The sequence below is a fragment of the Conger conger genome, chromosome 1 (genome assembly GCF_963514075.1).
Source record: "Conger conger chromosome 1, fConCon1.1, whole genome shotgun sequence".
NCBI classification, from domain to species: Eukaryota; Metazoa; Chordata; class Actinopteri; order Anguilliformes; family Congridae; genus Conger; species Conger conger.
Window position 1 is genome coordinate 51456843 of NC_083760.1, and position 23771 is coordinate 51480613.

At 42.5% G+C, this 23771-nt stretch overlaps 1 protein-coding gene across 3 annotated transcripts in view; it reads left to right on the forward strand.

Annotated features, from left to right (window-relative positions):
- The window catches only part of oxr1a (oxidation resistance 1a), a 188591-nt gene that overhangs the window by 124815 nt on the left and 40005 nt on the right, over positions 1-23771 (forward strand). For all 3 annotated transcript variants that reach the window (XM_061234916.1, XM_061234934.1, XM_061234924.1), the window contains 3 exons: positions 9681-9763; positions 21979-22086; positions 23146-23259. In XM_061234916.1, coding sequence (XP_061090900.1) covers positions 9681-9763; positions 21979-22086; positions 23146-23259 — 305 coding nt within the window. The remainder of the gene's footprint in view (positions 1-9680; positions 9764-21978; positions 22087-23145; positions 23260-23771) is intronic.

The following is a 23771-nucleotide window of genomic DNA, read 5'->3' on the forward strand; positions in this document are numbered from 1 at the left end:
ACCTGTCCTTCCTATTGTACCTTTACTAGACTTATTGGATTAAATGATCTTTTGCTTTCTTCTTTCTCCGCCATCTTTTTGATTAGGTTACATTGGTCCCCTTCATTCGATTGACAGTAAGTAGCCTACATTTGGAGAAACGTTTCACCTTAAACTATAAGGGGCAAACTATAATTGCCTTTTAGTGGAGAATTAAGACTTGTAGCCCGAAGAAAGAATGCTCACTTAATTCCCTCTCACCTGGATATCGATTGATCCTACTAATTGCTTGTAGCCTAAAAACACCAGCCACACATGTTGTGTCAAACTCTGATGAAGGTGAAGTAAGCTGAAACGTGTAGGTAGTTGCGTAATTAATTAGTGTAATTAATGACTTATTTGGTGGATATGCTGCATCAATAAAGGCATTTTTAATATCGATACCAGAGAAGAGAGTCCTTTTTGCATTTGCATACCATTTCAAACAAATAATAATTGTAAGTGACCCCAAACATAGCCCTATTAAGTGAATGCTCATTTTGTGTAACAAGTTAAGGGGCCCAAAATGGTTTGCTGGTATCTGTGCGCACATACAAAAGGTGTTTGCTCTAGAAAAACCAATGTCCTTGGCCAAACTGGTTGCGAGCACTAAATCTGGTCTTTGGTGCTGAAGCCCTAGTATTGCAAGGACAACAAATGTAGCTGTACTATGTGCATTGAGGCCTTGGTATTAAGTATTAAGCTTTCTGTTAATGCTGTCATAAATTACTTCAGCCAAGAAAGGTACTGTCAAAGAAAGTGGGTTCATTTGTGTGATACAAGAATAACAGGAAACAGAAAGATGACACAGGCAAGTTCAGCACAGCTGCTGCCACTGAAAGCATCTCACAGAGTGTCTCTGTATCCTACAGTCGTCCCAGAGACCAACTCAATGAGTTCTTTGACGGTTATGTAATTCGAAGTTACTCGCTTTAAGTGAAACGAAAGGACAATACACCCCTTTCCTCATAATGACCTCAGGAAAAATAGCTAAAAATAGAGTTCTTCAGTTATTTGCGGTACAAACAGGTCCCAGCTGTTTGTGAACACTTTGGTTTTTTTTTTTTTGGTTTAGTTTTTTTTTGGGGGGGGGGGGGCTTATTTTCTTTGGCTTCAATCAATGAGGAAAATCATGTTAGCTTGTCCAAATGGTATTAAGAACATAAAGGAGAAGGGCATGTGTGCTTTCTAATGTGGCCTGTGCAGGATTGCTACTACTACAGTGTGAATCTTGTCCAGTAACCATCCGACTAAGATGCATTAATGCAAACCTTCTCACTAAGATATCTCTTCAAGTGAGAATGAATCTAAATCCCTGTAATGGATGTTACCCATGAACTGGAATGCACTCTAACAATGTCATTTATGTTTCACTTCTTTCATGTGTGAGTTCAAAGACACAACAACCTATTGTAAAAGCCATGTCACGTCGTTCACATTTTCCTGGCATTTGTCGTTCATGAGACTGTGATGGAATGCACAGCGCCTCCTTTTCCCTCCGCTCTAAATGCGTCTGCTCAGCACCTGTTTGGTGCCAAACATCACTTCGTTTACGGTGCCCACCAGCGAACAAGGGATCTAAAAATAACATCTGGAGGCTATTACAATGAAATACTGTGCTGGTGAAACACCTCTGCTGAAGAAACCCCCCTCATACAGTATTTCATTAGATGAGATTGTCTGACTCAAATGCATTCTTCTGGAATATTCCAGCAGTTATTCAGCAGTCTAGCCTGTGGAAAATTCCATCTTGGCACTTTTGACGGATTTCCTTTTTTACCTTTGTCTCCTTCCCCATTTGTTTGTTTTTCTCCATTGTTTTATTCTCCCGTTACTTGGGCTCAGTAAATAGGCCTGCTTTTCCTGTGTCATTTTTAGTATTCTGCAAAATGAAACCATGTCGATTTCAGACTCTTACTGAATAATGCATTACATACTGTAGCCTACTGTAAGGTATCTGCATATTGCACCATGGCTGACCGAGTTGTTATGGCTAGCTTTATAGGTGCCCCTGTAAAAGGTCACTTCCATACAGGACTTTGACCCCGTAACTGGTGAAACTATTATAGTCAAAATTGGTCTAAATAATATAGTCCTACTATGTGTGTGTTTGTGTGTATACACAGTCCACACACACATGCAAGCCTGCAAGCCCACAAGCACACACACACACACACACACACACACACACATACTTGTCTCTTGGGCACACTTATCTAGTACTGGGTTAGGACCCTTTGCCTCCAGAACAGCATAAATTCTTCATGGCATGCATTGAACTAGGTGCTGGAAATATTCTTTTGGGATTTTGGTCTAAGCTGACTCGATGGCATCTTCCTGCAGAATTTTCAGCCAGACAGCCATGTTGCCTTCCCCTTTCCACCTCATCCCAAAGGTGCTCTATTGGGTTGGTATCTGGGGAATGCGCAGGCCATTGGAGGAAACTGTCCCTGTCTCTGGATCGTGAAACCTGCTTGAGATGATGCATCCCAATATGTCTTGCTGAAAGTATTCATTTGATAAAGGGCGATATGATATGCGGACTGTGGCCATAAACTGGTGCCTAAGCAGCGACATCGCTTAGGTATGCTATGGAATTCAAATGATGTTCAGTAGGTATTAAGGGTCCTAATGTGTGCCAAGAAAAGACTCCCCGCTCCATTACACCACCCCACCAGCCTGCACTCTTAACATAAGACAGGATTTACACATGGATTAATGCTGTTTACACCAAATTCTCTCTCCCATCTGCATGCTGCAGCTGAAATGAAGAGTTATCAGCAACAATCCAATCTTTAACTGTCCAGTTTTGGTGAACACAACCGCTGTAGCCTCATCTTCCTGTTCTATGCTGACAGTTGTTTAACTTCTGAAGTCGTTGTCTTCTGCTGCTGTTGCCCCTCCGCTTCAAGGTTCAACGCATTGTGTGTTCAGAGATGGCCTTCTCTGCTTTCAGAAATGCCCATCACTGTTGTAAACTGCTGTTATTCAATGAATTTGTGGTCTTTCTGTTCGCTGGTTCCCTTTTAGTCAGGGCCTTCCCTGTGTCTGTCTCTGCCTGTTATTCAGGCTGTGGTTAATGGGTATGCCAGAGCAAGGTCAACTCGCACGTGTTCATACAGCTTGGTGTATGTGTGTTTGTATCAAGCAAAGGAGTCCAAGAACATCAGTATCTACATAAAGGATCTGGAAAAATGTCCACCAGCAAACATCAGGGCTGCAAGTCTCCTGTTTTGATATTTGGTCTGGGATTTCAGACGGATTCAGGATTCAGCCACCATACGATACAGTAGCTGTGTAAATTAAAGTGACAGAGTAATGTACATCTCCTGTCTCCTGATTGCTCTTTGAGCTATAAAAGCAGTTTTGCATTAACAAGCTTTTTTCCCCACTGGCTCCTAAGGTTCACCGATAAATCAGCACGGGCAATCAGTCCACCTATATCGAGTTGTTACGGGCTGTCCTTCAGAAAACATAGGGTAATCAAAGTAATGCAGACCTAATACAGTATGTTTAAAGCTTCATGAATCTGCACACTTTTGTTGTTGCCAGCTTAATAGCTCTCATGGCTAGCCACAAGTTTGATGGAATTTTAATTAGTGGGTGTGATATTTCTTGCCACCATTAACCAGCCTGGTCCTATAGCTCTGCTGTGAGTATTGTGAAGCTAGATTGCTTTTGTTTTGCCATCATCATATTGCTGATATTAATTCATGCATCCTTTTTTTCCTCAGTCACTTTTTGTACCTATTTGGCATAAGTGTTAAGCTGACTCCAGCCACAGAAGTTGGATACCATTCCATTTTACCAAATAGAAGACATCATTCAATTGCGGCGGGATGACATTTTGTAATATTCATTTAATTACAATATTTTGTGACAGAAATAACAATTCCCAGTACAGAATTACACCTGGTATTTTCAATCTTTTTGCACTGGAAGAAAAAAAGAATGTAATTAGCATAGCCTTTCAGCCTCCATGTTTACTTAAACATCGCCATCCATAATGGCCTTCAAAGACCATATCAGTTAAACCCTAGCCTTAACTCCTGAGATTGACTCTGCGAGTGATATCTCAGGCAGTATCCTATAGAAATTGATTGATCATTTCATTACTACTGGGAGAGTGTCCGATTGAGAATAGGCCAGCAACATAAAAAGATTCATTACTTGTTACTCTGCAATTTGGAATACCCAAACCTAACTGTAGGCCTCCTTTTTCTGCTACTTACTGTAGGGCTAATGTGAAATTCATGTAGGCAGCCACTTATGCCCTGCTATGCATCATCCGTCCAGGCCACACCCTGCACTGAAGTAGTCCAAACACATCCTTCTCACCAGCATAGCAGTCTCATCAAGTGCACAATGCATCATATTTGTATTTCCATCTCAGAAAACTGATGGCTCAGTTGTACAATTATGAAATATTGGGTTACCTGACTGAAGGTTACTGTCATATAGGGTAACTGCATTTTGCACATCGTCCCCCATAGATAAAGAACTAGCCTATACATTTACTTTCACTTGGTCACCTATTGCTTCGGGCAGCAGAAAGGAGTATATCATGTAACATTTCCCTTCGAAAAGGCAACAATGAACTGAGAAAATACAATGGAAGAGGACAGTGTCCTTATAGAAAGCTACAGCTATGAATATCCACATCAGTCAAAGACAGTAAGTGGAACATTTGTGACCAAAGTTATCTCTCGACTCCAGATATCAAGGGAGTTGTTTTTCAGTGTTTTTGAGAAAACTGGCTTCAAAGTTTCGTTTTGAGAGTTATGTGAGGCTGGGGGGCTACCAACTGGGCTAATGAAACTCTTGGGCTATGTCATCTTACGTTAAAACCTTTAAAACTATATTTTTACTCTGAACATTTACTCTTGACATTAAGACCATGAAAGCAAGTACATTAACATGTCGCCAGGAATGGAGCTGATGTGGTTGTTTGCGACTGGTGAACGGTAACAAGCTAGCTATCCTCCAAACAGTGCACAGCTCTGGTGTTACTTTCTCTTTGAGATCATTTAAACCCTTTAAAACTATATGTTTCACTCAACATTTTGATATGCAGATTATGAAAGCCAAGTTATTGTTCGACAAAATGAAGATGAAAACCTAAAACAGCCCAAAACAAACATGTTTACATAAACATCGATTTATGTGAAATTGGCCGGTGCAACTTACGACTGATTTTGATAGAAAGGGTCACATTTATTGAACTCAATTTATGTTTGTTCTAGACGGTGTTAATGCCTGCCTTCCTTTTTTCTGGCAATACCAGAGAGGGAGAAAAGAAAGGCTGTAAATTGCAATGTAACCAAGCACAGTACTTTACGAGAGAAACGCATCTAGTTAATTGATGCTTTGGTGTGGATGTGGTCACACTCAAGTCGTTTTAGGGGCTGCACAGCACGTAATACTTTTCATGGTATTGTCATCTTAGAAAGAATTGGCAACCATATCAAAAACCATCTCTTGAAAAGGTACAGTAGTCTTGGTTTACTTGGAAATTGACTTTTTGCATTTGCAACACTGCTCAGTTTTTCCATTGTCCAGGTAAAATGAGTGGTTCCTCCAGCTAAAACCCAGGGTTCTAGAGTTTGTCTGGTATCCAATCTTTATCCTGGCCTGCAGGGGGGACATGTGGTTGACTCTGACTTTATGATGAGAGGAGCTTCAGTCACAGAGTAGTTGCAGTACTACGACTGCCACTACCACCACTCGTGATACTACTAAAAGTATTATTTTGCCATGTAGCAAGGTCACATACACAGCTTGCATATTGACAGACTTGAAACATTGTCTTTTCACAGCGCATAAATATAACAATAAATGACAACTGGGAGCTACTGCAGGCAGTGTTCGGGCATTCATTGTTTTTCGGAATTACACTTTTTATTGCCTGGCACTTGAGAAACGGTTTGTTTGTTTATTTATTTATTTATTTATTTTTGTTTCAGATTTTTCACACTTTCTCCCTATTTGGTAGCTAATTGTGCCCTCTCTATTCCAATTGCCACAACACACCGCGACGGCCCCGTCACTCAGCGGCCCAGGAGATCTAGTGATTTAGAGGGCGATACACCTTCTACAAGCCACATTGTCTCAAAGCCCTGCGAGCGTGACTCCGAGGCGAGTGCAGTCAGGGCTCTGCTGTATACGGCGATCCTACAGCCCCTGCCGAGTCCCTCACCCCGCCCTCCGAGCGGCTCGCCAAACTCGGCTTTGGCAGGACCAGGGCAAACCCTTGTCCTCGGTGTACAACTGCATCGAACTGATGCTTGCATGTGTCGCCTTCTGAGAAAACATTTTGATGTGCATTTGTGTGCCTTTGTGGGAACTGCTATCTGTTTGTCTACAACAGCAAAGTATTGTGCCCTTCATAAAGGATCTGGGCTTCTGTGTTTTGAATCCCTGGTGCAAGGCTGATGTTCTAACCTTGAGAAAAAAAGCCAGTCGTATACATGGGTCACACATTTAAGTGTGAGGAGGGTTGGCCTAGTTCCGCTTGAAAAGAGTTGTCAATCTCAATTTCCTTTCCTCCAGGATAAATGAAACGATTAACAAGAACTGTGATCTGGATTAGGGTGTCTGGTCAGTGGAGATGTATCTGCCTATTTAGTGTGATAGCGGCCAAAGTGCAGTTAACCTGTGTTCTGTAGCAGTACCCTACTTGGTAATGGAAGCTGTGATCCTTTTAGTTACAAGCCTAGATCCTGCGGCTCTGGTCCACACTGGGTATATGAAGAGACAGAGGAGACATTCATTATTTCCCTGTTTACACAAGTACTATTTTTAAAGTCTTTGAAGGATGTCAGCTCTGGTAAACTGCTGAGGGACCAACCGTGAGGGTGTATCTACATGTTGCATCGTGCAGTCTTATTTCATGAACAGGCAAATTAACTGGTTCAACAGACATTTTCAGAAAGTCTGGGTTTTTTTCAACAGAAAGGCCATGACATGAGAAGCAGGCAAAAGGAGATGTGGTCATCAGAGTAAGGTGGACTTTTGACTGACAGTGTGATGCGTCTGTGTGGAAGAGATGGCCTCCTTTTTGGATGGCATACCAGGAAAAGATTTAATTATAGCCCAACCGCTTCTTTACCAAGCAGCGCACCTGCAACTCTTAATGTAGCTCAGTGTCTCTCTCTCTCTCTGCTCTGTTCCTCTTTCATGCTCTCTTTATGTATGTCTCTTACGGCTCTGTCTCGCTCTGTATTCCTCTCCCTCTCGTCTCCATCAGTCCCCCCTCTCTTCGTTTTCATGTGTTGATACCCTGAAGAAGAAGAAGAAGAAGAAGAAGATATACTTTACTGAACCCCGTGGGGTAATTTGTCCTCTGCCTGACCCATCCTAGTTACTTAGGAGCAGTGGGCAGCCTCGGTGCAGCGCCCAGGGAGCAATGCAGGGTTAAGGGCCTTGCTCAAGGGCCCAATAGCTGTTCAGATCTTATTGTGGCTACACAGGGCTTGAACCACTAACCTTCCCAGTCCCAGTCATGTACCTTAACCGCTACAATACAGGCTGCCCTAAAATATAAGATAAACACTTCTGAAACCACACAAATTGTATTGTGTGTTTCTGCAAAGCAATAACTGAGATTTGCTGACTCTAAACTCGAGGCATGTGGTGCAGTCGGTAGGATGATCAGCTCTGGATCACTAGGCCTATCCTTGATGGGGGTTTGAGCCCCACCTTGGCACCTTCTCAGCTCTAGTCCTTATGTTTACACTCAGTGAGCACTTTATTAGGTATTTATTCGACATATTTTTCCTACCATTAAATCTTCTGCTGCTGTTGCCTATCCACTTTAGAGATTTGACAAGTTGTGTGTTCAGAGATGCTCTTCTCCATTCTACTGTTGTAATGTGTGGTTATTTGTGCTACTGTCACCTTCTTGTCAGCTTTGACCAGTCTGGCCATTCAGCTCTCACCTCTCTCATTAAAAAGGTGTTTCTGCCCGCAGAACTGCTGCTCACTGGATGTTTTTTTTTCGCACCATTTTCTGCATATGAATATGTTACCGCCGCTACCTGTCTGAATAAAGCAAAAAAATACAAAAGGAAGGAGGGCCTGTGTGGTCTTCTTTGATAAAGATAAAAATACATTAAAGTGTTAGATTACATTGTAGGTGTTATTTCTGTAAAGAAATTCCTTCTTGAAGCACACAAATTGGCTTTTGTTTGACTCTGATGCACTGTAGCTATAAGCTCTGTAGTCCTTGTCTCTTATGTGGGCGTACAAGTTGTTTGGTCTAGGACATGCAAGTGAAGTATTAGTGTCTGTTTTTTCCCACTGTTTAGTCTGACGCTTAAATTGGAGTCGTAGTTAACAAATGTCAAAACACTTGGAAAATAATATTTAATAAGTAAAATGTTCAGGCATATTATCTTCTGTTTTTCGGTTTGCCTTTCAGCAGGGTAGAAATATGTTTCTTACATTTTTCGGCATGAGGAACTGCAAGGGATTGTAGAGCCAATGCACCAGAGAGTTATTTTGGCAAAGAGAATCTTGTGGTGTTCCTGAGAGCAACAGGCCCATGTGTCCGGGACTCAGCGAGGTTCAGCACAAAGTCAAAAGTCACTCAGGAAGCTGGCTGGCAACCGCCATTTCGGCTCTGCCAGGAAGCTCTGGGGTCCCACGATTGCACAACGATTGGATTTGTAGGCCCCATAGGCCAGTTGTGCATTATCTCTCCTCTCTGTCTCATGAAGAGACTGTTTTTCTTCTGTGGAAGCTGAGAGAATACTCCGTCCTCCTGTTTTAGGAGATGAATTGGATTATGAAATGCACAGTTATGCAGATTTCCTGCGAGACCTCTTTTTACATGCATGCTGTTGCCTTCTGGCTTTGATTGACAGTGTGTTAATTTTGAAAATCTATTTAGCTACGCATCTTTCTTCCCCCCCCCCCCCTTTACAACTGCATATTGTAAATGAGCGACCGTATAGGCCTAAAATAGTGGCCCACATACATACGTAACACCATTATTCTGTACTATTCATCTGTAAACTAACTGGGTGAACTTAGCCGTGGTGAATATTAGCTCGTTTTTTTTATTAGCTGCTTTTTTGAAGTCTGTTTGCAAAAGGATATGTGTGATAGGCATTCTGTTCTACATTTCACTGTGTAAATTCTTGAGTCTTGCTTGCTTTTGCAGCCAATGTGGGACACATCACCTCTCATTCCTCATTGCAGTCTGGAGCCCCAGAAATAGCTGGGGCAGTGTATGACTCACGTTTAACCACGCCTCTCTGTCATAGCAACGCACATCCAAAATCTGTTCGCCTTCAGCAGCGTATGTATAGTGTGGGTAACCTTGCCAGCCCCCCCCCCCCTCCCCTTCCCAACCTAAAAAACAACGCTCGCCTCTCATCGCCCCGGTGAAGGCCAGCACAACACGGCAGGGGGTCAGCGAGGTGACGAGGCGTTCGGAGAGAAGGGGTAGAGCGAGAGAAAGGGAGAGAGAGAGAGCGAGCAGGAGGGAGGGAGAGCAAGCGAGCGAGCTAGGCTCCGCTCACAGCGACCGGCTGGCTCGCTCGTGCGCTCACTGTTGACGAATGAGCTGTCTACCCACAGGGCTGGGAAAGCTGCGGCTTGTGACGAGCTGGGGGAGAGGAACATGAACGTAATGCGCACCTTGCCTCGCCTGCTTTCAGATACCGGCCAGAAGAAGACTCCGGAGAAGAAGGATGGACGCCGCATGTCATTCCAGAGACCGAAGGGGACCGTTGAATATTCCGTAAGTAGACGGAGGTAAACGCTTCTCCCCGCCTGTTCCAGAAGCCGCTGGCGTTTCTCGCCGACGGCGGACGCGTTCTGTTTTGGCGCCGTTACCTGGCAGGAGTCTCACCCGCGCTTGTTGATAGGTAGTGGCGGTTGCGCCTTTGTCACCGTGCACGTGCGCTGCTTGTTCTTGTTTTGCCTTTCTCGATGTGAAGGACTTCCCGCACGCGTTTGGCGGGATTCTACCTAGCAGCAATTAGGGGAAGATTATGCACGTTGGTTGGAAAACGGCAACAAACAAAACCACTTCTCCTGTGCGGTTTGAGGCTCGTGCTCAGGAGCGTTTTGTTATTTTGTTTGGTTTCTTTGCGCGTGCGAACGGGGGAAAACGGAGCAGCTCTCCGTTATCAGCTCTTATTCAGCTTGTTCTCTCTGCCTGGCCGGTTATCAGCAGGCATTCCAGCACTGTGTTCACAAATGACCTTCCGTTATTGTCTCTATTGATTCGGTGGCTGGGGGTGGGGGGGGGTGACCGAGAGAGACGGCTTCGGTTCTCCGGCGGTAACTGAAAATGCTCGGCTCCCGCCTGGTGTTCTTGAAATGACCCTCAAAAGCGGCTGTAGTCAGGCAGGCTGGGGCTTGGCGGTAACGGCGAGGCAGCGGGGGGAACGTGGCGGAGGAGATGTGCCTGCCAGCGACGGGGGGAGGGTGGTGGGGAGGGGGGGGGGAGCGGGTTGGCGATCGAAGGCAGCGCTGGTGTCCGAAGCTGTCGGTTCACCAGCGGATCAATTTAAGCCTCGTTTAACGGCGAGCGCTAACATCTGCTCGCCACTCCACATCTGTTGCCTCCTGTCCTTTCACCGGTCGCGGGCACTCCGAGCCCATATCCAAGGGGTGTGTGTGTGTCCGTGTGTGTGTGTGTGTGTGTGTCTGTGTGTGTGTGGGGTGGGGGGGGGGGAGCGGGCTCCCACGGTTTGGCGTTTCCAGGCGTTTTCCTGCTCCGAGAAGGTGCCGTTCCTAACACCCCTCCCGCGCATCCGTCTCCGTCTGCCCCGCCGGTGATTGACAACGAGATTGTTTTCGTCGCCGGTGCGTGAAAAGTGGCCGATAACGCGACAGGATATTTGTCAAGGAAGGACCGCTTTGTCGAGGGGGGGGGTTGGGGGTGAGTAAATACAGTCGCTGCTGTCGACGTTAGATTCGGCGTGAAGATGCTCATATCTCACTCGCACAGCGCGTGTCGCCGTCTCGGAAACCCCTGCCAGGCTCCTTCCGCTGGCTGACACGGCCTGGCGGATGTTTTGATGGATCGAAGGGCCCGGTCAGACGAATGTGTAACGTTGCGCTGCCAGACCCCCCTCGGAGACAGCTGAAGGCGGTGTAGCTTTCGCCACGGACACCTCTTCATGCCACCTGTCCCGCATCGCGGTGATCGGGTGCCCTGCCTTCCCCTCAACTTGTTTTCGTTGGTCGTGCACGGCGGCCCTGTTTTTCACGATTTTGGTCTCTGTCTGATAAGGTTATAATCTCCCTCGCCCCCACAGGAAACGAAAACCCTTTATTTATCAAAACAATCTCTCTTTTAAGCATTTGGGCAGGGGAGACAACAATTGCGAGCCATCTGCTCAGCCACTGATAAAGCTACTTCTTTCACTGGAGTCCACCTATTGGCTAACCTGCATCCAATTACAAGAGAGGACTAAGAAACAACAATTGGAGAAAGCGGTGGGGTTCAGGGACCAGCCAATCATTTCCAGTCCAGTATCCCTGAGATGAACTTCAGTATTCTATCTTTCTTCAGTGGTTTCAATCGTGTTATCATGGAATTTGAGAATTCACATGTCTTATTCACATGAACTTACTTAACTAAGAGATTTTCTACCTACGTTTCCGAAAAAAAAAAGTTTTGTACAGTATCTCACAAAGCTAATGTCATGCTAAAATATCCCATGACCACCTTATTTACGTATATTACTTTGTTTATAGTACCCTGTATGTTTTTGTTCAATGAAGAACATGACCTTCACAATAATACAACCTTTATTTTGCATAAACATATTAGATCAGAGATACATCTACATCTTGCCTGCTACAATGTAATGGCTAAAATCATTACATATTATTACAATATGATATCCGTATTCTTCAGTATGCAACACAAATCTCAAAAGTCACAAGCATTTCCCTTTTATAGTAATTGTTGCATAAGTGATGATAGAGCTAAGTTACCTTTGAATTTCGTAAACAGCTCTGGTTTGCATGGTAAATCAATATTTTTATCAATGGTAATTTTTCACACTGCGGCCATTTTCCTTTGAATAGGTAAGGGCTATTACTCCCTTGCTAGTTATATACCGAAATGTTCATCCTTGGCAAGGAATCATACAAATTAAAATGTATCTTTTCCTGTGTCTGTAGCTTGATGGCATCTGCTAACAGTTGCTAGCTATTGCAAAATAAAAAAGATTTTTGCTGTAGCTGGGTATACCGTCATACATTGAATCTTTTATCTGACATTTTTTGCAAAGCATACGCCTAGAATTTGGGCACTTATTTCAACCACAAAGACGATCCGAATTATGCAGTGTGTTTTCATATTTTGTACCAACTCTTTCTGTTGAATTTCCGGAATATTCTCTTGACTTTCCATGCTTTCATTGTTTGTAGCCTTCCACTGCTGTCAAAGTGTATTATTGCCATCTTTTTTGGCAGTTTGTTGTTGCCACTTTACTTATAATGGTAATTTTGTTTGACTATTCACAGTCGCTCGGTGCCTGCACAACACCACACTGAATGGTGTGAATCTGGTGAATGTGCAGGAATTTCACAACTGCCTGACATTCAATCGTAGCTTGTAAGAACTTATTCCCTGTGTCTCAGGTACTACTAATGAGGTATTTGGGGAAATAGTTGTCAAGATACAGTATGAATCAAGGTAAATAGGCTTGACTCTGGTAATGATGTGATGCACAGATTAGTTTAGCTTAGTTTATATCCAGTGGTATTTAAATTAAACGTATACAGTACACCATATGGTTGCATTGACTGTACCTTTTTTTTTTCTGTAGGTCAGTGCATAGCTTCAGTTCAGCTTAATTCTTTACTGAGGATAAAGAAGAGAAAGCACCTGCAGTATTCTGAATAGCACAGGTCACACAATTGTGGATTATTTGAGATGCACTTTATCAATGCTTTTTATACAAATTCCCAGCTGTGAAAATTAAAAAACATATTTAATTATCCGCCTTGTTTTTGCCGCCTGTAGTTTGTTCTGGTAGAGATGTCCCTAATGAAAGGGTCATACTTTTAGCCAATGTATCACGCACCACCGTGGCAGCATGTTAAATCGGTTACTTTCCAATTGTGCACTGAGTGCTTCTGCATTAAGATTATAACGGAAACAAATGACTCACTAGGGAACAGCATCCCAACTCCCACAGCCTTACTATCAGTCCTTTGATTACATTTTATTATTCCCTTTCTCAGGGCTTTGTTGTGTAGCTCTTTCTCTCTCTCTTTGTGATGTTGCGAGGTGAAAGCCGACTATTAGCGCCGTCAGCATTCGCCCATAATGAGGATTCCGAGGGAAAGTGGCTTGCACATTAGCCTCACCTGGAGTAAGTGCTTTCAGTGTGTGGGGCCCAAGGATTGGCATTCTTCTGGAAGCTTCTATTCATGTCTTTATTCTCCCGTCATTATGTTCCGCCTTTATTTCCAGGTTAGGAGTACGCTGGTACACCGAGTTCTTAACCTGAGGAGAAATGTTTGAGATGCAGCATGTTATCCTTTCCTTGTATGTGATATAAACTGTTTTTTAAGCAAGTCATGCTTGTGTTCTTTGACTTTGCTGATACAAAGTCGTACGTAATACAAATACATAAGTCCTGAATGTGACCTTTCACAGCGAGGCTGGATAATGCATCTTCGGTCCTCGATCCTAGCCTTGGGGAACGGAAGGGCGAACATTTGAAAAGCTCCCCTCTGGGTAGTGTAATGTGACCTCTGTCAGAAGCCACCGTGCTAAAATTAGACCCTTAAATGATCATCTGTGCAGTTAGGCAGTGCAATGCCGTCAGGGTAGTAATGATGAAGTTGCTATGGCAACTGTCATGCTAAAACCCCTTCGCCTCATCTTATGTTATGAGTCGTCGGGCCATTTCTTCAGTTTGACCTTCAGGGCAACATCAAGGACTTGCACCATTTGAGTGGTTGTCTCTTCATTGAAACATTTCCCCCTGTGATTCTTATCATTCCGGTTATTATTTGTCTAATTTCCTGATTCGTTACCTGTGAAGTACAACAGTATTTGTTCAGCTTTCCTTCTGCCCTGGATCTTTATACTGTCAGAATCGGATAATATGGAAGTTTAACATAAAATTGAGATTCTGGGTGATTGAATTTCATGATGTCAATGCTTTGTTTGCAGTTTGATGGTGTATGGGTTTTTGTATGAGAAGTCCTGTTTGACCATTTACATTGTGTTGATTTTGAATATTATACATCAGTAGCTTTTACAATGTGTGAGGACAGTGCACAAGCTCAGGATTAGTGTGTGTGTGTGGGTGCGTGTGTGCGTGTGGGTGTGTGTGTGTGTGCGTGTGTATGTTTGTGTGTTTGTGTGTGTGTGTTTGCATTGTGTGTGTGTGTGTGTGTGTGCGTGTTTGTGTTTGTGTGTTCGAGCACAGAAAGATCAAGAGAGTGAGAACAATTGAAAGGTAAAGGAGGCTGGCCTATTGGCTTTACAGCTGCCTTCATGACATGCCCATAGTTACATTCATGAATTAATTCTCTGCCAGACACGGTCTATATTTTCACAGATTTTTTTCTTCAGTGATTTCTAAACTGCTCTTGGCTTGTTTCTCAAGGAGTTCTAATTATATATGTGTACATATACTACTATTCCAGAACTGTGAATTATTTTGGAGCTGGGTTGCAGTTTCCCCCCTGACTATGACTGTGTCCATGCTCACATCTTAGTGTGTTTGTCGGCATGGTTGACAATTCACGGTCCATGGTTCAGCGGCCTGGAGAATGAGCAGAATCAGCAGAGAGATTCAGCCAGAGGAAAGCACATCAGAATCATATTTTTCAAGTTGTGTTTCTAAACAGTGCATAGGCAGAATTTTTTTGCCTAGTATATGACGGCTAAAGGTTTTGATGCTTACTCCTTTCCTTGTAGGTACAAACTAGCCGAGTAATGTAGCTGTGCTAAAAAAAATCTTCCAAGATCCAGTCTTTTGTATTTTCTGCTAGCTAGCTATATTCAGTATGACAACAGAATATCGAAGTGAAGTAATGTTTTCGGAAGTACAAATACGATTCATATTTGCCAATGAGAATTTGATTTGAGTGTGTACTAAAAAATAAAAGGTAGACTTAACTACTGCTCCTTTAGAAGCCATAGGTCATCGGATTTCAGCTTTAGTCTTTTCATGTTTTTGAGTTTTTGAGTTTTTCGGGTCTCCATCGGTTATCAATATGTACTACTCCACCATGTTCCAACATTGCGATATATACAAGAAAGCACTCAATATAAATGCAACACAATTTCTATCTGTTTAAAAAGCGAGAGTGAGTGGAAAGCAATTTGATTACATAGTTCCCAATGTTTTATGTGATTCGTAGTTCATTCCCATTAAGTACCGTTACATACACAGTCTTGCACCTTTTCCGTTTTCTAAAGATTATTTTGCTCTAAATACATTTTTAGAATATCATAATTTATCTGGTTGCTGGATGGTTAAGCCATGAATACTTTAGCTAGGAACTTTCTGTATTGTTTATGTCAAAAATGAAAGGGAAATTAATCTCTCCCGGAACCATATGGGTGGGTGATGACGGCATCACCTCGGTAATCCATAGAAAGGTGTATACTTTCTTTTAAAGTCATCACATAGCTTAAGTGGCTATTTCAGTTATTTCTGTTTTTCCAGTAGTTTGACACAAATAGGTTGACTCTTTTTTTCTGGAATAAATGTTGCAGGGCCCATGGGCGGCACTGTCACTGGTGAGGTGCATGGGCACACTGGGCATAGCTCTTGAATGTCGAACATTTTTTCAGAAATAAATTTGTTTTATTTTGTCAGGATTTTAATATTATATTATGGGTTTTCATTTCCCATTAAACCTGTAGCTAAATATCCTAATGTAGCCAGAAGCAATTAAAAAGATTAATTAATACAGGAATTAAAATCATAAAAAAGGCAATGAACAATAAATGCATAGAATTGGACACTAGCGTATGACACCTTGTTTTTATAAAGATGACTAGCTACAGATACAATAGCTTTGCTAATGAAAGCCCCAATAGTTGAGAAATAGCTTTGCAGAATTTCCGGACTTGAGCTGGCCATATTGGTCTGCTCATCCCTGGTGTAAGATCCAGTTGTGCCAGCTTGGCCATCTTGAAAATTCAGCTGGTCTAAATTCAGCTGGTCCAATTGGTCGTAAACTTGTCTAGTTGGTCAACCAGCTCGTGCTGGTAGCTTGTCTGAGCTTGCGAGTTGTTTCAAAATATAGCTTGAGCTGGTCAAACCATTTTGAGCTGGGAGCTGGTCTGAACTGGTCAAACAGCTACCAGATGTTTCAAAAACTACAGTAGTTTTTTTCAGCGGTGCGCTGACTTAGTCAGGAAACTACAGTTGGTCAGCTTAAAGAGCAACTCAAAGTAAACACCCATTTGCCTTTCCCCACTGCCCTTAATAAGAATGGAAGAGCTTTTTCATTGGCTTGATGGGCCCTTTTTAAACAAGTGCTTTTAGTCATACTCTCAATTTTGTTTGAGACACATGAAACATTACTTATGATGTTTTATGAAGTCCAGAATGTAATAACTGAAGCGCCACTGAACTGTTGTTTGTCGGCAGTGAAAGGAAGTTGTTGAGGACAAGTGAATGTTTCAGAGCGATATAATATTCACCGTACACTGAATGCATATCTGTACCAACAGACAGAGTTAATCTTTGGCTTGTCTGAGTCTTTAATTAGAGACTTCCACTCCGTGGAAGCATAGTTCTCTTTCATGGAGGTAGTGCTTCATAGACGCAGTGTAATGCACTTATCAAAGTTTATTTTTGACCGGTGTTGCCCCTGTGAAATGAGCGATTTTCAGATCTGTGGTGTGCTCAAGTGGTTCTTCAGGCTTACATTTGTCCTTTAACTCAGCTCCGCGACGATTCATCAATTTGATGTTCGCCCAAGCTGTAGTTTCACTTGCTGATGTTGCAATAACTTAATGTGGTATAAAGTGCTACATGACAAAGTATGCCTGATTGTCAATCAGATTCAGTGTCTGTAAGATGTACAAGTAAAAGGATTAAAAATGAATTAGTGCATTTTGAGGGGCGCAGTAGAATGGGTGTGAATTCCAGTGCACTGTCACAAAGCACAGTGTGTGGGAGGTTTGGCTCAGTGCACAGTAGGTAGCGTGAGGTGCAGACAAAGGGTTGTCTGTCTAGGTCACAGTGCTCCGTACAGCTTACGTCTAATATTTGGGTATTAGAACAAGCTGAATTTTGATTGTTGACTGCAATATTATTCAGCTCCTATGTGGTGGGTGGGTGAAGATTCTAAACTGAGCTTCAAGCCTTTTTAAGTACACATGCAATAAAATAATAAGTACAGAGACGCCAGAAGCTCTTGTTTTTTTTCACCAGATAGACTTAATGACCCCATTTGGGCATCTTGTGCAGAAACGATGCTTGCTCATTGTTGTTTGTGTTCCTATTTTAGTTTTTTGTTATGCCAGTGTTAAACATTTGAAACATCCTGTGAGGAAATAAAATAAGCCTTAAAACCAAGCTTCTCCTCTGAAATTAATCTTGAACCCACTGTATCAACTATTAATTATTTGCAATTGTACAGAATGTTCAATCAGGGGTTCTGAATTTTTTTTCTGATGCAACCTTCAAAGAATGCTCAGAAACTTACGTGACCCCAGCATCCCACCCACACACATGCCTCGTGCCTAACAACACCGGTTTTCTGTGACTAAATCGGCCATGTGCCTCATTGCTTATTATAGGTTCTTGTGATGTTGGACAGTCGCCTGCGTTCAGATAAAAATATTTTCAGGAGAAGTTCCCCAAAAACATTTTCAGGAGGCTTGACTTGAAGCCCACATGAAGTCACAGCCCACAGATGGGGAACCCCTGTGTTAAATGTAAAGATCCACTTGAGTATGTGATGAGTGGTTGCGTTTATAGTACAGTCGAAGAATTCTGATTTATAGAATGGGGAAAAACAGGGCAACAATTTCATGCATTTGTTTTCAGTGAGATATTTCTCCTATGGCATAACAGGAGCATAACTGGGAAGTGGCAGCCCCTTGTCTAACCTCATAATGTAGCCTACAGCTCATAATGCACAGTGACATGCACAGGCATGTATACATTTAACATAAACCCTTATAATGTATGCAGTGTGTGGCTTTGCCATTTGTAGTATTGATCAAGTGCACGACTGTGGTGTCGGGATATATTATTGCAATTTTAATTCTAAATGCCTCAGTATCTTTATCATAAAAACAATTATCAAACATTTTAGCTGAAAGGCGTGAAGGGAATGTTTTTGAATATGCGCTCCAGATGAAAAGTTACTGGATACAGTGAGAACCTCGCTAAATCATGTTGCTTTGTTGTCTCTGCTGCATAGCTTTGCTTCACTTTGTGAAGTGCTGCACTACTAGCCAACCAGCATCCGCTTCTGAGTTTGGGACAGCAGCATGGACTTTTAGGCCCTAAAACCCCTGGAAAAAATGGGTCTCTGTGCTATACAGATAATTGGCCTACTGTGCAACCACCCGTATTTTCTCCACCTCTGTGCAAGAATGCATTTATATGCAGTGATGCTGCTTGTAGCTGAAGGATAATCCAGATGTTACAATACCTGAAGGATGGAATTACTCCTATTCAAATTGTACTCTGTACATTGACCAATAAGAAAGCACTCAATTTCTAGGAATAACTCAGTCAAAAAATAACATTTTTATATAATGCACTCTTTGAATGCCATATAATCAGTAATTTTTCCAGTTCTTTTCAGCATGATAAATGAGCTAATAACTGGCATTTAGATTTTTTATCTGTTATCCTCTTTCATAGCCAACCCAATAATTCCAAGTCTTGTCTAAAATAATAAATAATGAAGATCACATGACTTGTCTATTCAACAAGGCAGCTAAAAATGTTATTTTACATTGGCTGCTTAAATACTATGACAAATGGATTAAATTCATTGCAAATTTTCCATCTTGGCTAATCAAAATCTGAAAGGAATTGTCACTTGGCAGCTGCTCTCCATATGCTGTACCATATTCCTGCACATATCTCTGCTCTTATTATGTCAACATTTCAGTCCAATAACCTTTGTCAGAACACTTGCACTGCTGAAGTGTGGAGGTCCATTTGGAAATCTCCTAGTTGAGTTGAATTCTTTCACCTGGAAATCAGTTGTCCCTTTCTACTAATGTGAATAAACAGAATACAGTACTTACAAAAACATGTATTTACAAAAATATGTATTTACATATCTATACAGACTGAATATAAACTGTATAAACAAAATGACATGCTATGTTTGGCCTTTGTTCGTAGATTTGGCAGTCCAGTAGCTTAACTTTCTATCTTTACTGAGGTCAAAATAAAGTGTGTTAAGTTTAGTTTTCACTTGAATGACTTTGCCACTGTTTGCACAATAAATGTAGCCAAAGGTTTGACGCATTCTGTTTCGTGCCATAGAAACCCTCATTGCTAAAACCATTGATCTTCTTCTCTTTTCATTACTCATTCCTCAATATGCTGCTTCTATAAAAAATACTGACTTATGGTACGGAGGTAATACATTAAACATTTTGTATTATCTGATAAAGTCAAGGCACAGATGTTTGTAACTGTGAGATGCTGCTGGCCGCTGTTAGCCAATTCAGTCAAAATACAACTGTCCATAACCGAACAAATTATAGTCAGTTACTGTTAGCCTGACGCTGTGAGAAGTTGGCTGGGCCATTTGGCACACATAGCATAACTACCGTAAAATCCCTAGAGTTCCATATGGCATTATGCCATTTCAACCAATCAAAATTAATGCTATACTATGAGCTACTATTAAAATCATACTAAATGTTTCAACTTTCTCCATTTTCTCAACCAGAGACAAAACCCCTCGGGACGTGGGTATAGTCACTTCATATTGGGCTTGGGACTGAAAGGGTTAAACCTGATACGGATGAAGGGTTGCATTATGCCAGGATGGGGGGATTTCAGGAGAAACTTACTCTGTCATTTGAACTTGGAGAAAGTCTCTACTCCCACAAAGTGCCCATTGAATCGACTCCTTATCATGTAGCTGTCATGGCCAGAGACACCATGCTCTGTGGAACTGTCTCCAGGCTCTTTTGAGGATGCTTTGATTTGTTTAGGAAAATGATATCCCACCTGTCATAGGTGAAGCTGTGTTAACAATACTGTTACTGTGCCTGTTAATTTTCTTCACTGTCTGTCTTGTCAGTTAACCCGACTAGTTCTGCACTAGTAGCCTGCAGCAAGTTCGCTCCGCTCATATTGCTGAATTACTTTCCCACAGACAGAAATATTGTAAAAGTATTTGTGAGAAGGTGATTGAAATGAGTATCTGTTAATGAATTACATGTTAATCTGGCTGAGGCTTTTATCCAAAGCGACTTACAGTTGATTAGACTAAGCAGGAAACAATCCCTCCTGGAGCAGGTTTTAAGGGCATTGCTCAAGGGCCCAACAGCTTTGCGGAACTTATCGTGGCTACACCGGGGATCGAACCATTGACCATGCGGATCCCAGTCATGTACCTTAACCACTACATGCCCGAGATGTGGTGCTGACACGTCTGGAGTCAGTGCTGTCTCATCTGTGGCCAAAACAGATTGTGCTGTAATGAGTAATAAAAGGGATTCTGTCTACAGTCTGATACAATTCATCACTCTGCTTGTCCTCCACCATTATTTAATGAGATCCAACCTCATGTTTGTGTTGGTTTGCTTGCTATAGTGTGAAGGTGAAGCTGTCTATGAGAGGCTTCTATTAAGCATACTCAGCGGCTTTTTGTAAGATCTGTTATCGCCCTAACTGTTGCACTGCTATTCACCGACAAATTCGGCAGTAATAAGCCAGTATTCTGCATGGCTACACTATTCTCCAATAAGAAACCAGTAGGGTATATTTTCTCACTTGTAGCAAGGCAGGATACTGTATGTACCCACAATTGTGCACTAGAAGACCAGGATACTGTATGTACCCACAATTCACCAGTAACAAGGCAGGATACTGTATGTACCCACAATTCACCAGTAACAAGGCAGGATACCGTATATACGGGTACCAGTATCATATGCATGTAGGCTTTAGCCTTCTGAGGGGGAAAACAAGCCTGTGTTTGCCATTGTTTTTAATAAATAATACTTTCAGCAAATTGCATTCAATCATTATATTTAAAGAGCAGCAGAGCTATTTTGGCAAAAAATAAACTGAAGAGAACTCGAGTGCTGTCCTTATGCGGTTACAGAGTGAACAGATGATCCAACTCAATCACCTGACGTCTTTTCTTTTTTCAATCTTATTAAATCATACATCAACTATATTTATGATCCATAACCATGAAAAGTACACTAACTAGCTAGACTAATTACCCAGTTCATCATAATCGGTTTCACTTTTAACATCGCGTTGCAGAAGCGGTGTTCGCTAATGGTGTTAGCTGTTGTTAGCCACTGGTTCTTGGCAGCGAAATACAAATGCAAACATTTTCTGTGTGGTAAGCCACACAGCAGCTTTCTGGTTTTTAGAAATTCGCTATGATATAAAAATATGACAGCGTTTTGTGCTCATTCGAAGACTTGTAACCGACCACTTCCTTCCTTCTTTCGTATGGAAACTCGGCTAGAAGAGATTTCTAGCCGTGTTGCTTTTGGCGACTGGACCTTGACCTTGGCCTTTTAATAACAAAAAAACAACGTGTCCTTTGAACGAAAACTGTTTCTGCTCCATACGTGAACAGAAAAGGAATGTTTTTTGCAGGCCAAGGACTAAAGAGACAGACGAGGGCTCCCAGGAGAAGGTGTCTGTCACAGTTTAATCCAAGCAGAGTCGTCGTTCTTGATGTTCTTTGTCAAGATGTTCAAGAAAATAAGTTTTGCTGCTAACTCACCCAAAAAAACGAGGAATTTGACACTGTATGTTTTTCTCTCTGTTTCTGCTCCAGGTGGAATCGCGGGACACGTTGAACAGCATCGCACTGAAGTTTGATACAACCCCCAATGAGCTTGTTCAGCTGAACAAGCTCTTCTCCAGAGCTGTCGTTCCTGGCCAGGTGTGGACATTTTGTGAGACCCTCCTCTCAGTGCTTCACTCCCCCCTCTCTCACCACGCTCTCTCACATCCCACACCAGCGCCTCATCTTCCGCTCAGTCTCTCTGTCTGACAGTGTGTCTAGTCTGCTTTCAGGACTGCTCTCTACCAAAAGCTCTGGGAACAGTGCTTGCAGAATACTTGTGTCTAAAACACAATCTTATGAAGCAAATAAGACCAACTTCACCTTTTAATAGTACAGTGGGTGATTATTCACAGAAACAAAACAAAAAGTATTTAGGGTGGTAGTCAAACCCTCTGTAGTAAAAGTCTAGTTGTAGTCCTGTCGGTCAGTTCTCAGTGTTGTTTGAGGTGTACTGTAGGATGTTTTTCTGCCTATAAGTTTCTGAAAGTTCATTGAAAGTCCTCTTCTAACAGGGCTTAGTGGGGCTTGCAAGCAAAAGAGGGGTATGTCCCTGTGGCCCCCTACATACCAGGTTCAGAACAGTTACCCTACCCTAGCCTAGCTTATTATTTGTTATTTGTGTTTCTCCTTGGCTTGCCCACATGTCATCACTGCGTGTACTTGTGTGTTTTCTGTTTCGGCGCCCTCTAGCTGTTGTCTCCACAGCATGTGTATGGACCTTTTCAGAACGAGCTCAAACACCCTCCACGTTTTTCACTTGGACTGACAGCTGCTGCTAGTCCCTAAATTCCTTTTAGCAGCTCTTATGTAATGTCTTCAGCTCTGTCGAACGCCAGTAAAAGTCAATTAAATTATCTTTCAGCTGCCATGTAATTATTCTCTCAACCCTCCGCATCCAAGCACCTTTACTTCTGATAAGATCTCCCTGTTCTGGAATGCTTCCGTTCTGTCCTCTGTTGCCTGAAATTGTGACTGTGTGTGTGTGTGTGTGTATCTGCGTCCGCATATCCGTGTGTGTACGTGTGTTTCCGTCTCTCTCTTCCGTGTGTGTCCGCACAAGAGCGAAGGAGACGATGTGTGAACATTTGCGTGCGTGTGTGCAGATGAGCCCCCACAGCCCTCCTGTGTAAAGACGGACGTGGATTGTGTTTACAGGTTCTGTACGTTCCTGATCCCGAGTACGTCTCCAGTGTCGGCAGCTCCCCCTCCCTCAGTCCCATCAGCCCCCTGTCTCCCTCCTTCTCCGCAGCAGACTTAGAGAAAGTGACGGTATGTTGACCATTCCCACCTAGCGCTTCGCCCTCAATCACGCCGCACACACCAATCAGAAGAGCGACACGCCACCATTTTACCCTCCCTCGGGGGCTGCTGTGTCTACAGTATCCACTCTGATTAGCCTGACGAGCATCTCTCTGGTCAGTGGCAGAGGTTATTGCTTGTATTGCAGATTCAGCCTTGCTGCTGTTGTGTGAGGAAAAGCTTTTGTACTGTAGACATGAAACATGGAATGTGTCTTTTTAATGGGGCTCCAGTAGCATTTATTTCTATTTATTAATTTGTGTTATTACTGTGCCTTGACAAAAATATAACAGAGATTATGTTAGTAACAGACGGCATAAGTTGGGCACTCCCTTGTTTCATATTCTCGCTGTATAAGACGATATAGTTTCCAGAATTACTCCTTTGTGTGTTATGAAATTACTTCATCTGAACTAGCAGCATGAATAACTGGATTGGAATGGATTTCTAGCAAACCGCTTACTGTACTGTTGTTGTGTATA